The sequence below is a fragment of the Phocoena phocoena genome, chromosome 3, assembly GCF_963924675.1.
Source record: "Phocoena phocoena chromosome 3, mPhoPho1.1, whole genome shotgun sequence".
Lineage (NCBI taxonomy): Eukaryota > Metazoa > Chordata > Mammalia > Artiodactyla > Phocoenidae > Phocoena > Phocoena phocoena.
Genome location: NC_089221.1, coordinates 26,130,566 through 26,143,818, shown reverse-complemented (window position 1 = coordinate 26,143,818; position 13,253 = coordinate 26,130,566). Strand labels below are relative to the sequence as shown.

The 13,253-nt window shown below is 39.1% G+C and overlaps 1 protein-coding gene across 2 annotated transcripts in view; it reads left to right on the top strand.

Moving 5' to 3' along the window:
- Positions 1–13,253, top strand: part of DROSHA (drosha ribonuclease III) — a 129,576-nt gene that overhangs the window by 65,509 nt on the left and 50,814 nt on the right. For both annotated transcript variants that reach the window (XM_065874879.1, XM_065874878.1), the window contains 4 exons: positions 4,866–4,973; positions 5,723–5,861; positions 6,193–6,253; positions 12,607–12,666. In XM_065874879.1, the coding sequence (XP_065730951.1) occupies positions 4,866–4,973; positions 5,723–5,861; positions 6,193–6,253; positions 12,607–12,666 (368 nt within the window). The remainder of the gene's footprint in view (positions 1–4,865; positions 4,974–5,722; positions 5,862–6,192; positions 6,254–12,606; positions 12,667–13,253) is intronic.

Sequence of the window (13,253 nt, the reverse complement as noted above, 5' to 3'; positions counted from 1 at the left end):
TGTTGTAACAGCACAGATACAGAATATTTCCATCATCATAGAAACTTCCGTTGGACAGCTGTGATGAGTTTAAAGTTCTTTTTATTGAAGGACTTTTTCATAGGGAGTAGTGTGGTCTCTTCTTTTTTTTTAATAAAATTTAAAAATATATTTATTTATTTATTTGGCTGCACTGGGTCTTAGTTGTGGCATGTGGGATCCTTGTTGCGACACGCGAGATCTTTAGTTGCGGCACGTGGGCTCTTAGTTGCGGCATGTGGGATCTAGGTCCCTGACCAGGGATCAAACCCGGGCTCCCTTCATTGGGAGTATGGGGTCTTAACCACTGGACCACTAGAGAAGTCCCTGGTCTCTCTTTTTCGTGTGTGACATTATTAGTTATTGATGGATCATTACCTAGGCCCAGTAATTCATTAGGCGTTGCCAAAGTGATATTCTATCTTTCCTTCTGCATTTAGCAGAATACTTTTATAAAGGATATTCCCCTCACCAGCTATTTGATTACACTGAAGTACAGATCCCATATAGGACAAAACCAAAAAAATTGCTCATTCGATTTATTCCATAATACATACAGAAGCAGTAGTCTTAGAATAACAGTATTAATGGCACCACCAATAATATGATTATGGGAAGTAGCTGTTTGTTTGTTTGGGGTCTTTTTGTCTGTGATTATAGCTATATCCCACCAGGCATGCACACTCAGATTACCATGTTTTAAGGTCATTTCTGCTTATACCACAAACTGGATACACAGATTTATTTATTTTATTTTACTTTTGATTTTAAAGGTTCCTTTTAAAAATTACATATTGTCTTATAATTATGTAGTATATTTACCATGATTCCAAACTCAGATTTACAAATGCAATTATGTTTTTCAAAAATCTAATTTCTATCTCTGTTGCTTCCACCTTGTTCTTGCCACTTTCCCTCCCACCCCAAAGGTAACCATCTTTTAGAAATGATTTACTTTTTCCCATTTTAATATAAGCAAATAGACACACACACACACTCTCTTGATATATGTGACCTCCCCTCTGTCAAACTGTTTTGAAGTTTTGTGGTTACTTACGAGGTCTATTTTATTTGCCTTTGTTTTTTCTTTCCATATCTCTTTTTGTATTCAGGAAAGATTATATTTTTGTTCTAATGTTTACCTTTATTGTATAATTAAACTTCTCCCCCCTCTCCCTCTCTTTCTATGTGTGTGTGTATCCCGCTGTCTGTTAATGAAAATAACTACTATCTGCTACAGCTGGCCCTTGAACAACATGGGTTTGAACAGCTTAGGTCCTTTTGTCTCAGTGTCCAAAGATTTTTTTTTTTCTTTAAAAACTAACAAGTAGTTTTACTAGAATATGTCTCAGCTCTTTTGGTTAATTTTTTTCAGATATGCTGTGTGCCCTTTCAATATATACTTTCACATTGTCTTTCATCTCAGGAAAGTTTTCTTGAATTACTGATTTCATTATTCTATTGTTTTGATTTCTTTTTTTTTAATAAGGACTGCTATTATATGCATCTTGTATCTTCTTTGCTTATTTTCCATATCTATCATTTTCTCTTAAATGCTTCATTTTTTCTAAAAGTTTTTCTTTTTTCCATCTTTTATTTCTCAAAGGCAGTATTCATTGGTTAATATGCTGTTGTGTTCCTTCTGTTTAGTGTATATTCTTGAAATCATTATTTCCTTCTATACCTTTTTCCTGAGTTTTGTCACTTCTCTTCAGATCTTCCTTTCCTCCAGTCATCTCATTTCTGAATTAATATAGTATTTATTAATAGTTTTCCTTATAAATGTTATTGTTTTCTTAATTTAGTTTGTTTTGAAATAATAGGTTACAGCTTTCATTGGTTTTATTGGCATGTTTTTCTGGCATTTTATTATCGGAGGTATCTTGTTCTATTCCTTTCATCTATTTTCTTATAAAATCCTTGAGTGTGATTTAATCATGATTCTTTTCCATTGCTCTTTAGGTTAAATCTTGTTAAATAAGTGAAATATTTTCCTGTGCTCTTTTAAAAAATATTTATTTATTTTTGTTTAAAAATTTTTTTTGGCTGCGTTGGGTCTTCATTGCGGCATGAGGGATCTTCGTTGCAGCGTGTGGGCTCTTTGTTGCGGCACATGGGCTTCTCACTCTTTGTGGTGCGTGGGCTTCTCTCTATTTGCAGTGTGCAGGTTTTCTCTCTAGTTGTGGCATGGGCTCTGAAGTTTGTGGCACGCAGGCTCTCTAGTTGAGGCACGTGGGCTCAGTAGTTGTGGCGTGCGGGCTTAGTTGCCCCAATTACATGTGGGATCTTAGTTCCCTGACAGGAATCAAACCTGCATCCCCGGCATTGGAAGGCGGATTCTTTACCACTGGACCACCAGGGAAGTCCCTATTTTCCTGTACTTTTAGGAGGAAATGTAAGCCAGAATAGTTCTCATGGTTCTAGAGCCTCTCCTTCTGTTGTTTTTGCAAAGTGATTTAAAAAATGGGGGGTGGGTGCTCATCATATCTGAGATCTGCTGCATCTGTTTTGTTCCTCTACTTTTATCTGGACATTCTCTTTCTTTTGCCTTTTATTGTTTCTCTCCTGCTAAATGTGGCTTTTACTCCTAGCACTTTCTTTACACCATGGGGCTTTACCCTGGAAGGGAACTTGAGTTTTTAATTTTGAGCATTTTTAGGGCTCAGGCTTCTCCCACAGTGTTAGACTGTCCTCTTATACTCATCCAGTGAATTGGATTCTGCAGAGCCCTCTCCTGTTTGGGCCACAATTCCAGTGAATATAAATTTGGGGGCTCTTCCATTCTTGGGGTCATCAGAAGCCCTGCTGCTCTCCCTGTGTTTTTTCTCTCTCAGATGCTGAGACCACACACAGGTCTTTGTCCTCACCCACACTTATTTTGGCATTCGTGGGGATACCTTGTCATCTAGTTTTTATGTATTTATTGTCCACAGTTCTATTTTGATATACTGTTTGCTCATTTTTAGTGGAGAATTTGAATAGATTTAAAAACTGTGCACTGCCATTTTCTTACAGTCTTCCAAAGGAGCTTTTAAAAATGAAAGCAGTTTCTAGGCATGAATGGAGTGGGGAGGAGATGCTTAGTGATCGTGTGTATTTTAACATTTCAAAAATTGATAATTTAAAAAACTGAGCTAGAGCCTCGTAGATAACCTTGAGACTTGTCTGTCAGGGATACAAGATGGACATGGGTCATATATACCTTTCCATGGTGGTCACAAGAAACATACCTGGGTAGAGAAACTGGCGCTATTTGGAGCAAGTTTAGAGGAAGTGGCGAAGGGACGCACAGCTGTTTCACATAAGTAAAGGTTTTGTTCTTTTCCAGGGGTAGACCTAAGTTCAAAGGGGTAAACCTCCAAAGAGACAGATTTGGACTAATGATAATTTTCTAATAATCAGAGTACTCTAAAGGTAGTGTTGTTTTCTTAACAGGTAATGATTTCTCTCTTCCCGGAGGTATTAAAACACCAGTTTGAATTCATACTTCAGAAAGATAGTTACACCGCATAGTCTTCATGACCCATCCTCCTCGTGTGCTTAGCATCAGTACCCTTGAGTCCCCTGCAATTGAAATGCCTGGAAAACTATATTATACCTTGGGAGCAAAAAGAGTGTCTTCATCTTTTTTCTCTTCCACAACTAATAATAAGCCTTACCTGTGGAGGTGCTTAATATGTATTTATTGAATCGAACTGGAAAGAATGACTTTCTGTTGATTAGAGATCCTTTTTGGGAGAACTAATCTTTCTTTATAAGTTAATACAGGAAACTGATTTCTGTAGTTTCAAGCAAATCCATTATCATGTATTTTTAAATAATGCCAGCTTAAAATACTTCAAAGACTAAAATGATATAAAGCACATGTCAGTCATTCTGTGATGGGCTGTGCCCATCCTCCGGGTTCTGATGAATAAGAATGACTCCTTCATTCTCTTGAGTTCTAGGGAAACATTATTAAAAAAAAGAAAGAAAGAAAGAAAGAAAGAAAAAGATATGCCTTCCATGAAATCTCCCCATAAGGAATCTATAGCCAAATGAAAAGTGAAATAAAAATAAAAGTTCTATATCCTCAGGTGATTTAACTGTATGGGTGGTTTTATAAAAGTTGTCCTTATAGTGTTAGATTGAGTGTTAAACCTAGAATGGCCTTTCGAGATCATCTGCCTGAGAAATTCTTACCCAGAGGATAGTGATGGGCTTTAGAGATCTGTGAACTCATTAAAATTCCATACAATTTTGGCATGTTTGTGCACATAGGCACTTTTCTGGGGAAAGATTCATTTTCCTTAGATTCTCAGAAGTGTCTGGACACTGACAAAGTTTCAGAATTTGTGAGTCCTAATCCATTCCCTTAGAATTAAAGATAGACAAGGAGGCACAGAAATTCTTATGACTTCCTTAAGCTTACCCTGCTGGGTACTGATGAACCATGGCTATTCCTACTTCAATGAGGGCCAATAGGCCTTGTTCTAAGCAGCTTTTTGTATTTGCTCATTTAATCCTTTTAACTGTCCTTGAAAGTAGCTACACTGATTGTCTTCATTTTACAGGTGAGGAAACAGAAACAGAGAGGTTAGATATTTGCCCTGAGTCCCATGATGAATGAGTGACAGAGCAGGATTTGGACCCAGGCATTCTGGTTCTAGAGACCGTATCTTTAACAGCTGTAGTCCACCACCCCTCACAGAGGATATGCCAGGATGCCATGTAGCCAGTAAACTGTTTCAAGACTTTGTGAGATGGAATTTAGGATGTAAAAATGGTTCTTGTTTGTTGTAAAATAAATGAAGTGTTTTTAATAAGTTTTTGTAGAGTTAAACATATTGAAATATGCTTTTTCCTAGCATGCAATGATGCTGCCTGTTTTGACCCATCATATTCGATACCACCAGTGCCTAATGCATCTGGACAAGTTGATAGGATATACTTTCCAAGATCGTTGTCTGTTACAGGTAAGAATTACTCTCCTGTACATTTATATAATAACAAGATAGGAGTAATTCATCTTGCAGGTTACAAATGGAGCACTGAGAGTCTCTTCTGGGAGATGATGAGAATGTTTAGAAACAAAGCTCTCTCCATTACTCTACTCTTATTGCCACTTTCAAACCCTTTTTCTCACTTTTTTTTTTCTTTTTGATGCTGTCCCTAAAGAAATAGATTAGGGCTTCCCTGGTAGCGCAGTGGTTGAGAGTCCGCCTGCCAATGCAGGGGACACGGGCTCGTGCCCCGGTCCGGGAGGATCCCACATGCCGCGGAGCGGCTGGGCCCGTGAGCCATGGCCGCTGAGCCTGCGCGTCCAGAGCCTGTGCTCCGCAATGGGAGAGGCCACAACAGTGAGAGGCCCGCGTACCGCAAAAAAAAAAAAAGAGAGAGACTAAAGCTAAAATTTGCCCGTCAAACCTGACCACTTCTTTCAGCTTTTCCTCCTTTATGGCTCTTCTTTCCAGGTGCTGCATATTCTAATTCCTCTCTGAAAGATGTGGTGTTTTAGGTTTGTTTAGAAGAGCTTGCACCAAAGCTTTGGAAATGTGACACTGGAGGAAATAGGATGGAAAGATCGGGGATTAAAATTTGACTAGATAAACAGATCTCTTTCCTGTTTCATTTGAGGTGATATAAAGATGGTGCTTCTAAGCTGAATTTGTTTTTGTTTTTATGCTGAGTTTTTAAGACTGAACTTATTTCACCGCAATTTTAGCTGGCAATGACCCACCCAAGTCATCACTTAAATTTTGGAATGAATCCTGATCATGCCAGGAATTCTTTGTCTAACTGTGGAATTCGGCAACCCAAATATGGAGATAGAAAAGTTCATCACATGCACATGCGGAAAAAAGGTAGGTTTGGATTCCACTCTCCTGTTTTGTTCTGTGTCTCCTGTTGTAAATTAAATCCCCACCAGGAATGGTTCCCTGGTGACTGATTCATTCTCTTTCTTTAGTGTTTCTTGACCCATATGTAATAACATTCACTTTGAGCAGAGCATTATGATAAGAGTAAATGAATTTGTGAGAAAATTTCCTTTCTCCTGTCAAGTGTTTTAAGTAACTAAGTTGATCAGACTTGCTAGTCAAATTGGGGTGAGATAGATAATTTTCTTTCTACATGTCATATGATGGTCCCAGAATTCTTCTAACAGTATTTAGTTGTGATTTTTTTTTTTAATAGGAATTAACACATTAATAAATATTATGTCACGCCTTGGCCAAGATGACCCAACTCCCTCAAGGTAAAGTAGATTTTTTAATAGTAACTTTGTTGAGATATAATTCACATACCATACAATTCCCCCATTTAAAGTGTACAATTCAGTGGTTTTTGGTTTATTCACAAAATGGTGCAACCATGATCACTGTCTAATTTTAGAGCATTTTCATCACCCCCAAAAGAAACCCCATACTCCCCATTTCCCTCAGCCTGCCCAGCCCTGGACATCCACCAGTCTTCTTTTAATCCATGTTCAATATTTATGGATTTACCTATTCTGAACATTTTGTATAAATGGTGTCATACAATATGTGGTCCTTTGTGACTGGTTTATTTTACTTTACATTATGTTTAAAAGATTTATCCATGTTACAGTATATGTCAGTGTTTCTTTTTATTGCCAAATAATATTCCATGGTATAGGTATACCATGTTTTATTTATCTAGTCACCAACTGATGGTCATTTGTTGTTTTTACTTTTTGGTTATTATGAATGCTGTTGCTATGAATATTTGTATACAGGTTTTTGTATGGACATATGTTTTGTTTTTTCTTGGGTATATACCTAGGAGTGGAATTTCTGGATGATATGGTAACTCTGTTTCACCTTTCCTTTAAGGAACTGCCAGACTGTTTCCAAAGTGGCTGCACCATTTTACTTTCCCAGCAGCAATATATATGAAGGTTCTGATTTCTTCACATCTTTCCCAACACTTGTTATTATCTGTCTTTTTGAACCTAGGCTTCCTAGTGGATATGAAATAGTATCTCATTGTGGTTTTGTCATATGTCCCTGATGGCTACTGATGTTGAGCATCTTTTCATGTGCTTATGGGCCATTCGTGTATCTTCTCTGGAAAAATATCTATTCAGATCCTTTTCCCATTTTTAATCAGGTTACTTTTTGTTATTGAGTTGCAATCATTTTTTTATGTATTCTAGATACAAGTCCCTTATCAGGTATGTGATTTGTAAAAATCTTTTCTCGTTCTATGGATCATCTTTTCACTCTCTTAATGAAGCACAAATTCCACATAATAGATAAATTTTGTTGCTTTTGTTGCTTCTGCTTTTGGTGTCATGTCTAAGAAACCATTGCCTAATCTAAAATCACGAAGACTTACATCTGTTTCTTCTAAGAGCTTTATGGGTTTTTTCCTCTGACATTTAGATCTGTTCTGTTCTGAGTTAATTCTTATATATGGTATGACATAGAGGTCCAGCTGCATTCTTCTGCTTGTGGATATGCAGTTGTCCCAGCACCATTTCTTGAAAAGGCTGATCTTTCCCCACTAAATCATCTGGGTTGAAATCACCCTTGACAGTATATTTGAGGGTTTATTTTTGAATTCTTAGTTCATTCCATTGATCTTTATGTCTGTCCTTAAGCCAGTACCACACTGTCTTGATTACTGTAGCTTTGTAATAAGTTTTGAAATCTAGAAATGCAAGATCTCTTCTCCAACTTTCTTTTTTACAAGACTATTTCGGCTATTCTAGACCTGTTACATTTCCACATGAATTTTTTAGTTACCTTAAGAACTTTTGCAAAGAAGCCAGCTGGGGTTTTGATAGGGATTGTGTTGAGTCTGTGGATCAGTCTGTGAATGCTTACCATCTTAATATTAAGTCTTCTGCTTAATATTGTCTCCTGTTCCCTGAACATTAGATGTCTTTATTTTTTCTTTGTTGTCTTTAATTTCTTTGTAATGCTTTTTAGTTTTCAGAGTATACATTTTGTATATCTTTTGTTAAATTTATTCATAAGTATTCTTTTCGATGCTATTATAAATGAAATTATTTTCTTAATCTTTATTTTTGGATTGTTCATTGCAAGCATATAGAAATACAATTGATTTTTGATTATTGATCTTGTATCTTGCAACCTTGATGAGCTCATTTGTTAGCTCCAGTAGCTTTTTAGTGAATTCCTTAAGATTTTCTATATAGATGATCATTTCACTTATAAATAGAGATATTTTTACTATTTCCTTTCCAGTCTGGATGCCTTTTGTTTCATTTTCTTAACCTAGTTGCCCTAGCTGGAGTCTCCAGTACAATATCAAATAGAAGCGGTGAGAGAGGATCCTTACCTTCTTCCTAATCTTAAATGGAAAACATTCTTTTACCATTGTGTATGATGTTATCTCATAGGTGCCTTTTATCAGATTGAGGAAGTTCCCTTTTATTCCTAATTCGCTGAATGTTTTTGTCATGAGAGTGTGTTGAACTTTGTCAAATGCTTTTTCTGCATCTATTAAGGTGATCATGTGTTTTTTTCATTTATTTTATCCACATGGTGTATTACATTAATTGATTTTGGGGTGTTAAACCAACCTTGCCTTCCTGGGATACATCACACTTGATCATGGTATATAATCCTTTTTATATGCTATGTTTAGTTACAATTTAGTTTGCTAGTATGCTGTTGAGGATTTTTGGTCTGTAGTTTTCCTTTCCTGTGACGTTTTAGTCTGGTTTCACTATTAGGATAATACTGGCCTCATGTAATGGGTTGGAAAGTTTTATATGTTAGCTTTCCGTATTTTATTTCTTGATTTTAAGTGATACCTTAATATATGAATATTCTCACTTTGTGGCCTGGAACCCCTGAGGAACCTGGGAAGGAAGTAGGCTGAGTCTATATAAACTCATTAACACCCTGGAAAACTGAATGGAAGTAAATGCCAAATGCTGATGGGGCTCTGATGTTGCTCTCAGGAGGCTTATCTCTGTGTGTGAAGCACAGGTTCTATTTTGAAAGCCAGTAGAGGAGGTTGCTTGAGGGCGGCTTGCTTTTTAAAATGGGGCATTGAAGAGTTGAATAGCCAGGTTTGTCCCTCTTGGGATCCAGACTTAGACGGATGAAAGGTAGGTAGAGCAGGGTTGGAAGTGACAGAGTTGAGACACTGCTGCAGCTGGTAACTGGCCTCCACAGTGAGGTAGGTGCCCAGCTGAGCTAGTGCAGCTTCCTTTTCTACCTTTTTCTTCATATATCACTTTTCTTTTCAAATAGACTTGCCTTGACGTTGCTGTCTTTTGAGGTTATCATAAACCAAACTGTCTTTCCTCTTCAATCAAGAGGTAAAAAGAAAGGCAGGACAGAACTTTAAAATTCCAGTTTGAAGATGATCACATGCCTCACTACTGTGTTCTGTGAGGGTGTAAGATCAGAAAAGGACTGTCTAATTAGAGGAGCCCTTAATCACACCCTCAGGGATAGCGTGGCCATGGTTTCATTTTACCTTGCTATACTGTGGATTCTCCCGATGACCGGTTCTGTATTTTAATAAGTGAAACCCTTGGTCCCCTGCAGCCCCTTTAGCAAGGCCGCACACGCAATAGACACGTCGTTTTCAACGATGAAAGCACAGGTTTAAGTGATCTTTGTCTCATCTACCCAACCACAGTTATTGGTATGTAAATTATGTCTTTTGGTAGCATAGTTTAAACCTCGTGGTTTATGTTTTCTTACTGTGGCAAAGGGAACTATAGCTGAGAAACTGTGTTCTTTCTGAATTTACCATTTTGAAAATGATACCATTGATAGACAATCTCTCTTGTCCTTTGGCTTCTGCCCTGGCCTCTGCTGCTTGTGCTGAGAGCCTCTTGCAGTAGATCTGATCTTTCGGCTGATGCAGAGTCGACCCCAAGTTTCTGTTCAGAAAGATCCTCCCAGCCTCGGTGGCCGGGCCGGCTGCTGCTTGGCTGCGGCTGTCCAGTAGCCCCAGCTGTGTCAGTACAGCCCTGGGAGCCATACTGAAGAAACTCAGGCGAATGTAATCCAACAGACATTTATCCAGTGCCTTTTGAGCTTGAGGCAGTTCGTGGATATTTTACAGGGATCCAGAGGCAAGTAAGACAAAGCCCCCACTCACCAGGAGGTGTGACTGCCTGGGGTGGGGTGGGGTAAAAGTGCCGTAAACATAAGTAACTTCATATAAGGAAGACCCTGCTAAGTGCTTCAGTGAAGGTCAGAAACAGAACATACACAGCAGACTGGGGGCTAAGGAGAGCTCTGGTGGTTGTTCACGGATTATAGGTCAGTTATGCACTGTGCACCAGAATAATTGCATTCACTGGAAACGACTTGCCCTCTTCCCTGTTTGTTTCTTTTTTTTTTACATCTTTATTGGAGTATAATTGCTTTACAATGGTGTGTTAGTTTCTGCTTTATAACAAAGTGAATCAGTTATACATATACATATGTTCCCATATCTCTTCCCTCTTGCATCTCCCTCCCTCCCACCCTCCCTATCCCACCCCTCCAGGCGGTCACAAAGCACCGAGCTGATCTCCCTGTGCTATGCGGCTGCTTCCCACTAGCTATCTACCTTACGTTTGGTCCTGTTTGTTTCTTAGTTTGCTGTTACAAAGTGGGATGCAGTAGTCTCTGCTCCTTGGAAGTATATCTTTGAAACGAACACTATCCAATTTCAAATGTCAGTGGTTATATCTCCTCCCAAGCAAGCATGCTCAGAATTTCAGACTAGAGAAAGGAAAGAGAGAGCCAACGAGCTAGTAGGTTTGGGGAATCTGTGTCTGGCAACGAAGGTGGAGGAACAAGGCAGGTAGGGGAGCTTGGTGGAATTCTTCCCCCAGCCCCTCTGGGTACCACTCCTCGCCCCTGCCCATCCTGCAGTGCAATTAGTGCCGCCTTCTGCCAGGTCTCCCTTCAGGCTGCCTCTCCAGGCTTCATCTTGCTATTTCTGGAGCCTCCTCTCTAGATCTTAGCTGTAACCTGCTTGAAAGCTTTCTGTGACGTCTTGTCACCTACTGAATAAGTCTGAACTTCCCCACCTGGCAGTCTCAGCACCCAGTGATCCAGGCACATCACTCTCTTCCCTGTGGCTGTCTGCACACCAGTAAGACTGAGGGACTTGATGTGCTGCCAGACGTACCCTCTCCCTTCCCTGAATGCCAGCAGTAATTGTGCCTGTGGAATGCCCTGTGTACCCTGTGACATCCTGCCCAGATCCTGCTGGCATTTGTTTTATTGTGCATGTTCTGGTTCTCCCAGGTATTATAATTGTGTCATAATCTGATTTTTTTTTTTTTAACTGTGAGCATTTTGAAGGTCTTTTGTCCTACTCTCTTTTTTCTTTTTTCAAATTCTTTTCCTTTTCCAACTAATGCCTTTCACAAAGCAGGGGCTCAGTAAATAAGTCTTAAAGGAAAGAATGTGATTCATGACATTACTTTTATTCCGGGTTATTTACTCGTTGACTAGAAATAGGGAAATGGGGGCATTAGGAAAGGTCACGGTCAGAGCCATCAAAAGTTTAAATGGCTGGTTACTCTCTTAATCTGATTTGGGATCAGCTAGCGTTTACAAAAAGGCACGAAGACTTAAAATTAATAAATAAAAATCTGTCTGCCTACCAAAAACTACAAAACAATTAACTTTTAGGATGGCATCATCTCAAGTGAATATGCCGCCCATAATTTTTTAAAGTGTCACTATTTAACCACGTAGATCTCAGTTGTGTAGTTATATTTAACTCATGCACATTACAGTGAAATGTTACCACAGAGAAGGTCTCTGAAGGATTAGGCATTCGGTTCAGCCTTGTACTCCAACGTGAGAAACAGCCTGTGAGAAGCACATTCATCATGTAATTAAGATATAAATAAAATGCAATCTCTGCACTGAGGGGGAGAGTATTAATTTTGCTGAGGGACTCAGGCAGGGATTCATCTGGAGCTCACATTTTGCTAGACCTTGAGAGATGGGTAGGTTTTCAATGTGTCTCAGTGCACAGGGGAGAGCAGAAGACTCCAGGGCGGCAAGGAGCTTGGCCTGAACAGAGGCACTGAGTATTTTAGGAGATGCCCTTTTCAGAGAGGACCAGGCAGTTTTGGAACAGGACCCTGTGCATAGGTAGGAGAGGATAGCAGTGGACAGTGAGACTGAAAAGGTGGGTTAGGCCTATTTTGAAGGACTTTAGATGCAAGGTTAAATTTAGAATTTGGAGTTTGGACCATGGGAAGGTAGAACATTGTACCAAAGCTGATTTTTCAGTGTCCTAACTCTCTCTAAGAATGCATTCTCCTTTCTCTCGTCCACCTGATAGTGGTGTGGAAAGAGTCCCAATTGTTAGGGTGATGTCTCCTTGCTTTAAATCTGACTCCCAGGGGGAAGGAAGCACCAGGGTGGGAAGCCTGAGACACGTAGTATGAGGGGACACTCCCTCCCTTTCCCACCAGGCAGCCCCTGTACCTCCAGCTAAGATGGCCATCAGTGTTCTTGATTATGAGGAATAAGGTAGGGTGCTTTGATTACTAAAGAGCTAACCCTCCATATCCTTTTCTTTGAGAAGAGAGGGAGGAAATATAAATGTGTGCTATTTTAAGTGATCTTTTTAATTCTGTAGGATTAATCATAATGAACGGTTGGAGTTCCTGGGTGATGCTGTTGTTGAATTTCTGACCAGGTAAGTAGGCTTTTCTGCCATTTCCCAACAATTGCATTTTATAGGTAACATACTTAATACATACCTTCTTTGTAATTAGCCAAATAAGGCCTTGAAACACCATGTTTTTGGTCTCCTCTGTAGAGCTTAAAAGCTACATGTCTGTGGCTCTTGCCCTCACTGATAACTTGCACTCACTGATGCTCTAATGAGCAAGATTACAGGATGAAAGGCTACTGTCTCTGTCCTGTCAAGTTTATGTTCAAGTTGCTGCAGCCAGAAGAGATCAGCTTGTCTTGGTCTAGATGCTTCAGAGCTTCCATTCAATTTGTAGCGAAAGGGATGATATTTTAAAATGTCATTTCATTTTCTAGGATTTGTCTTTGATCCCTTTCTCACTCTTCCTGAACTCAAGGGAAGTAAAGTTTACAAGAATTTTAATAACTAGATTTTGGGGTGTGTGTGTGTGTGTGTGTGTGTGTGTGTGTGTATGTGTGTGTGTGTGTGTACGTACGTGTTTCTATATGTTTTCTCCGCAGAAATATTTTAGGGTCCTTAATTTGGAGGTAGGGGTAGGAAAGTACATTTTGTTTTTTCATTACTCATAA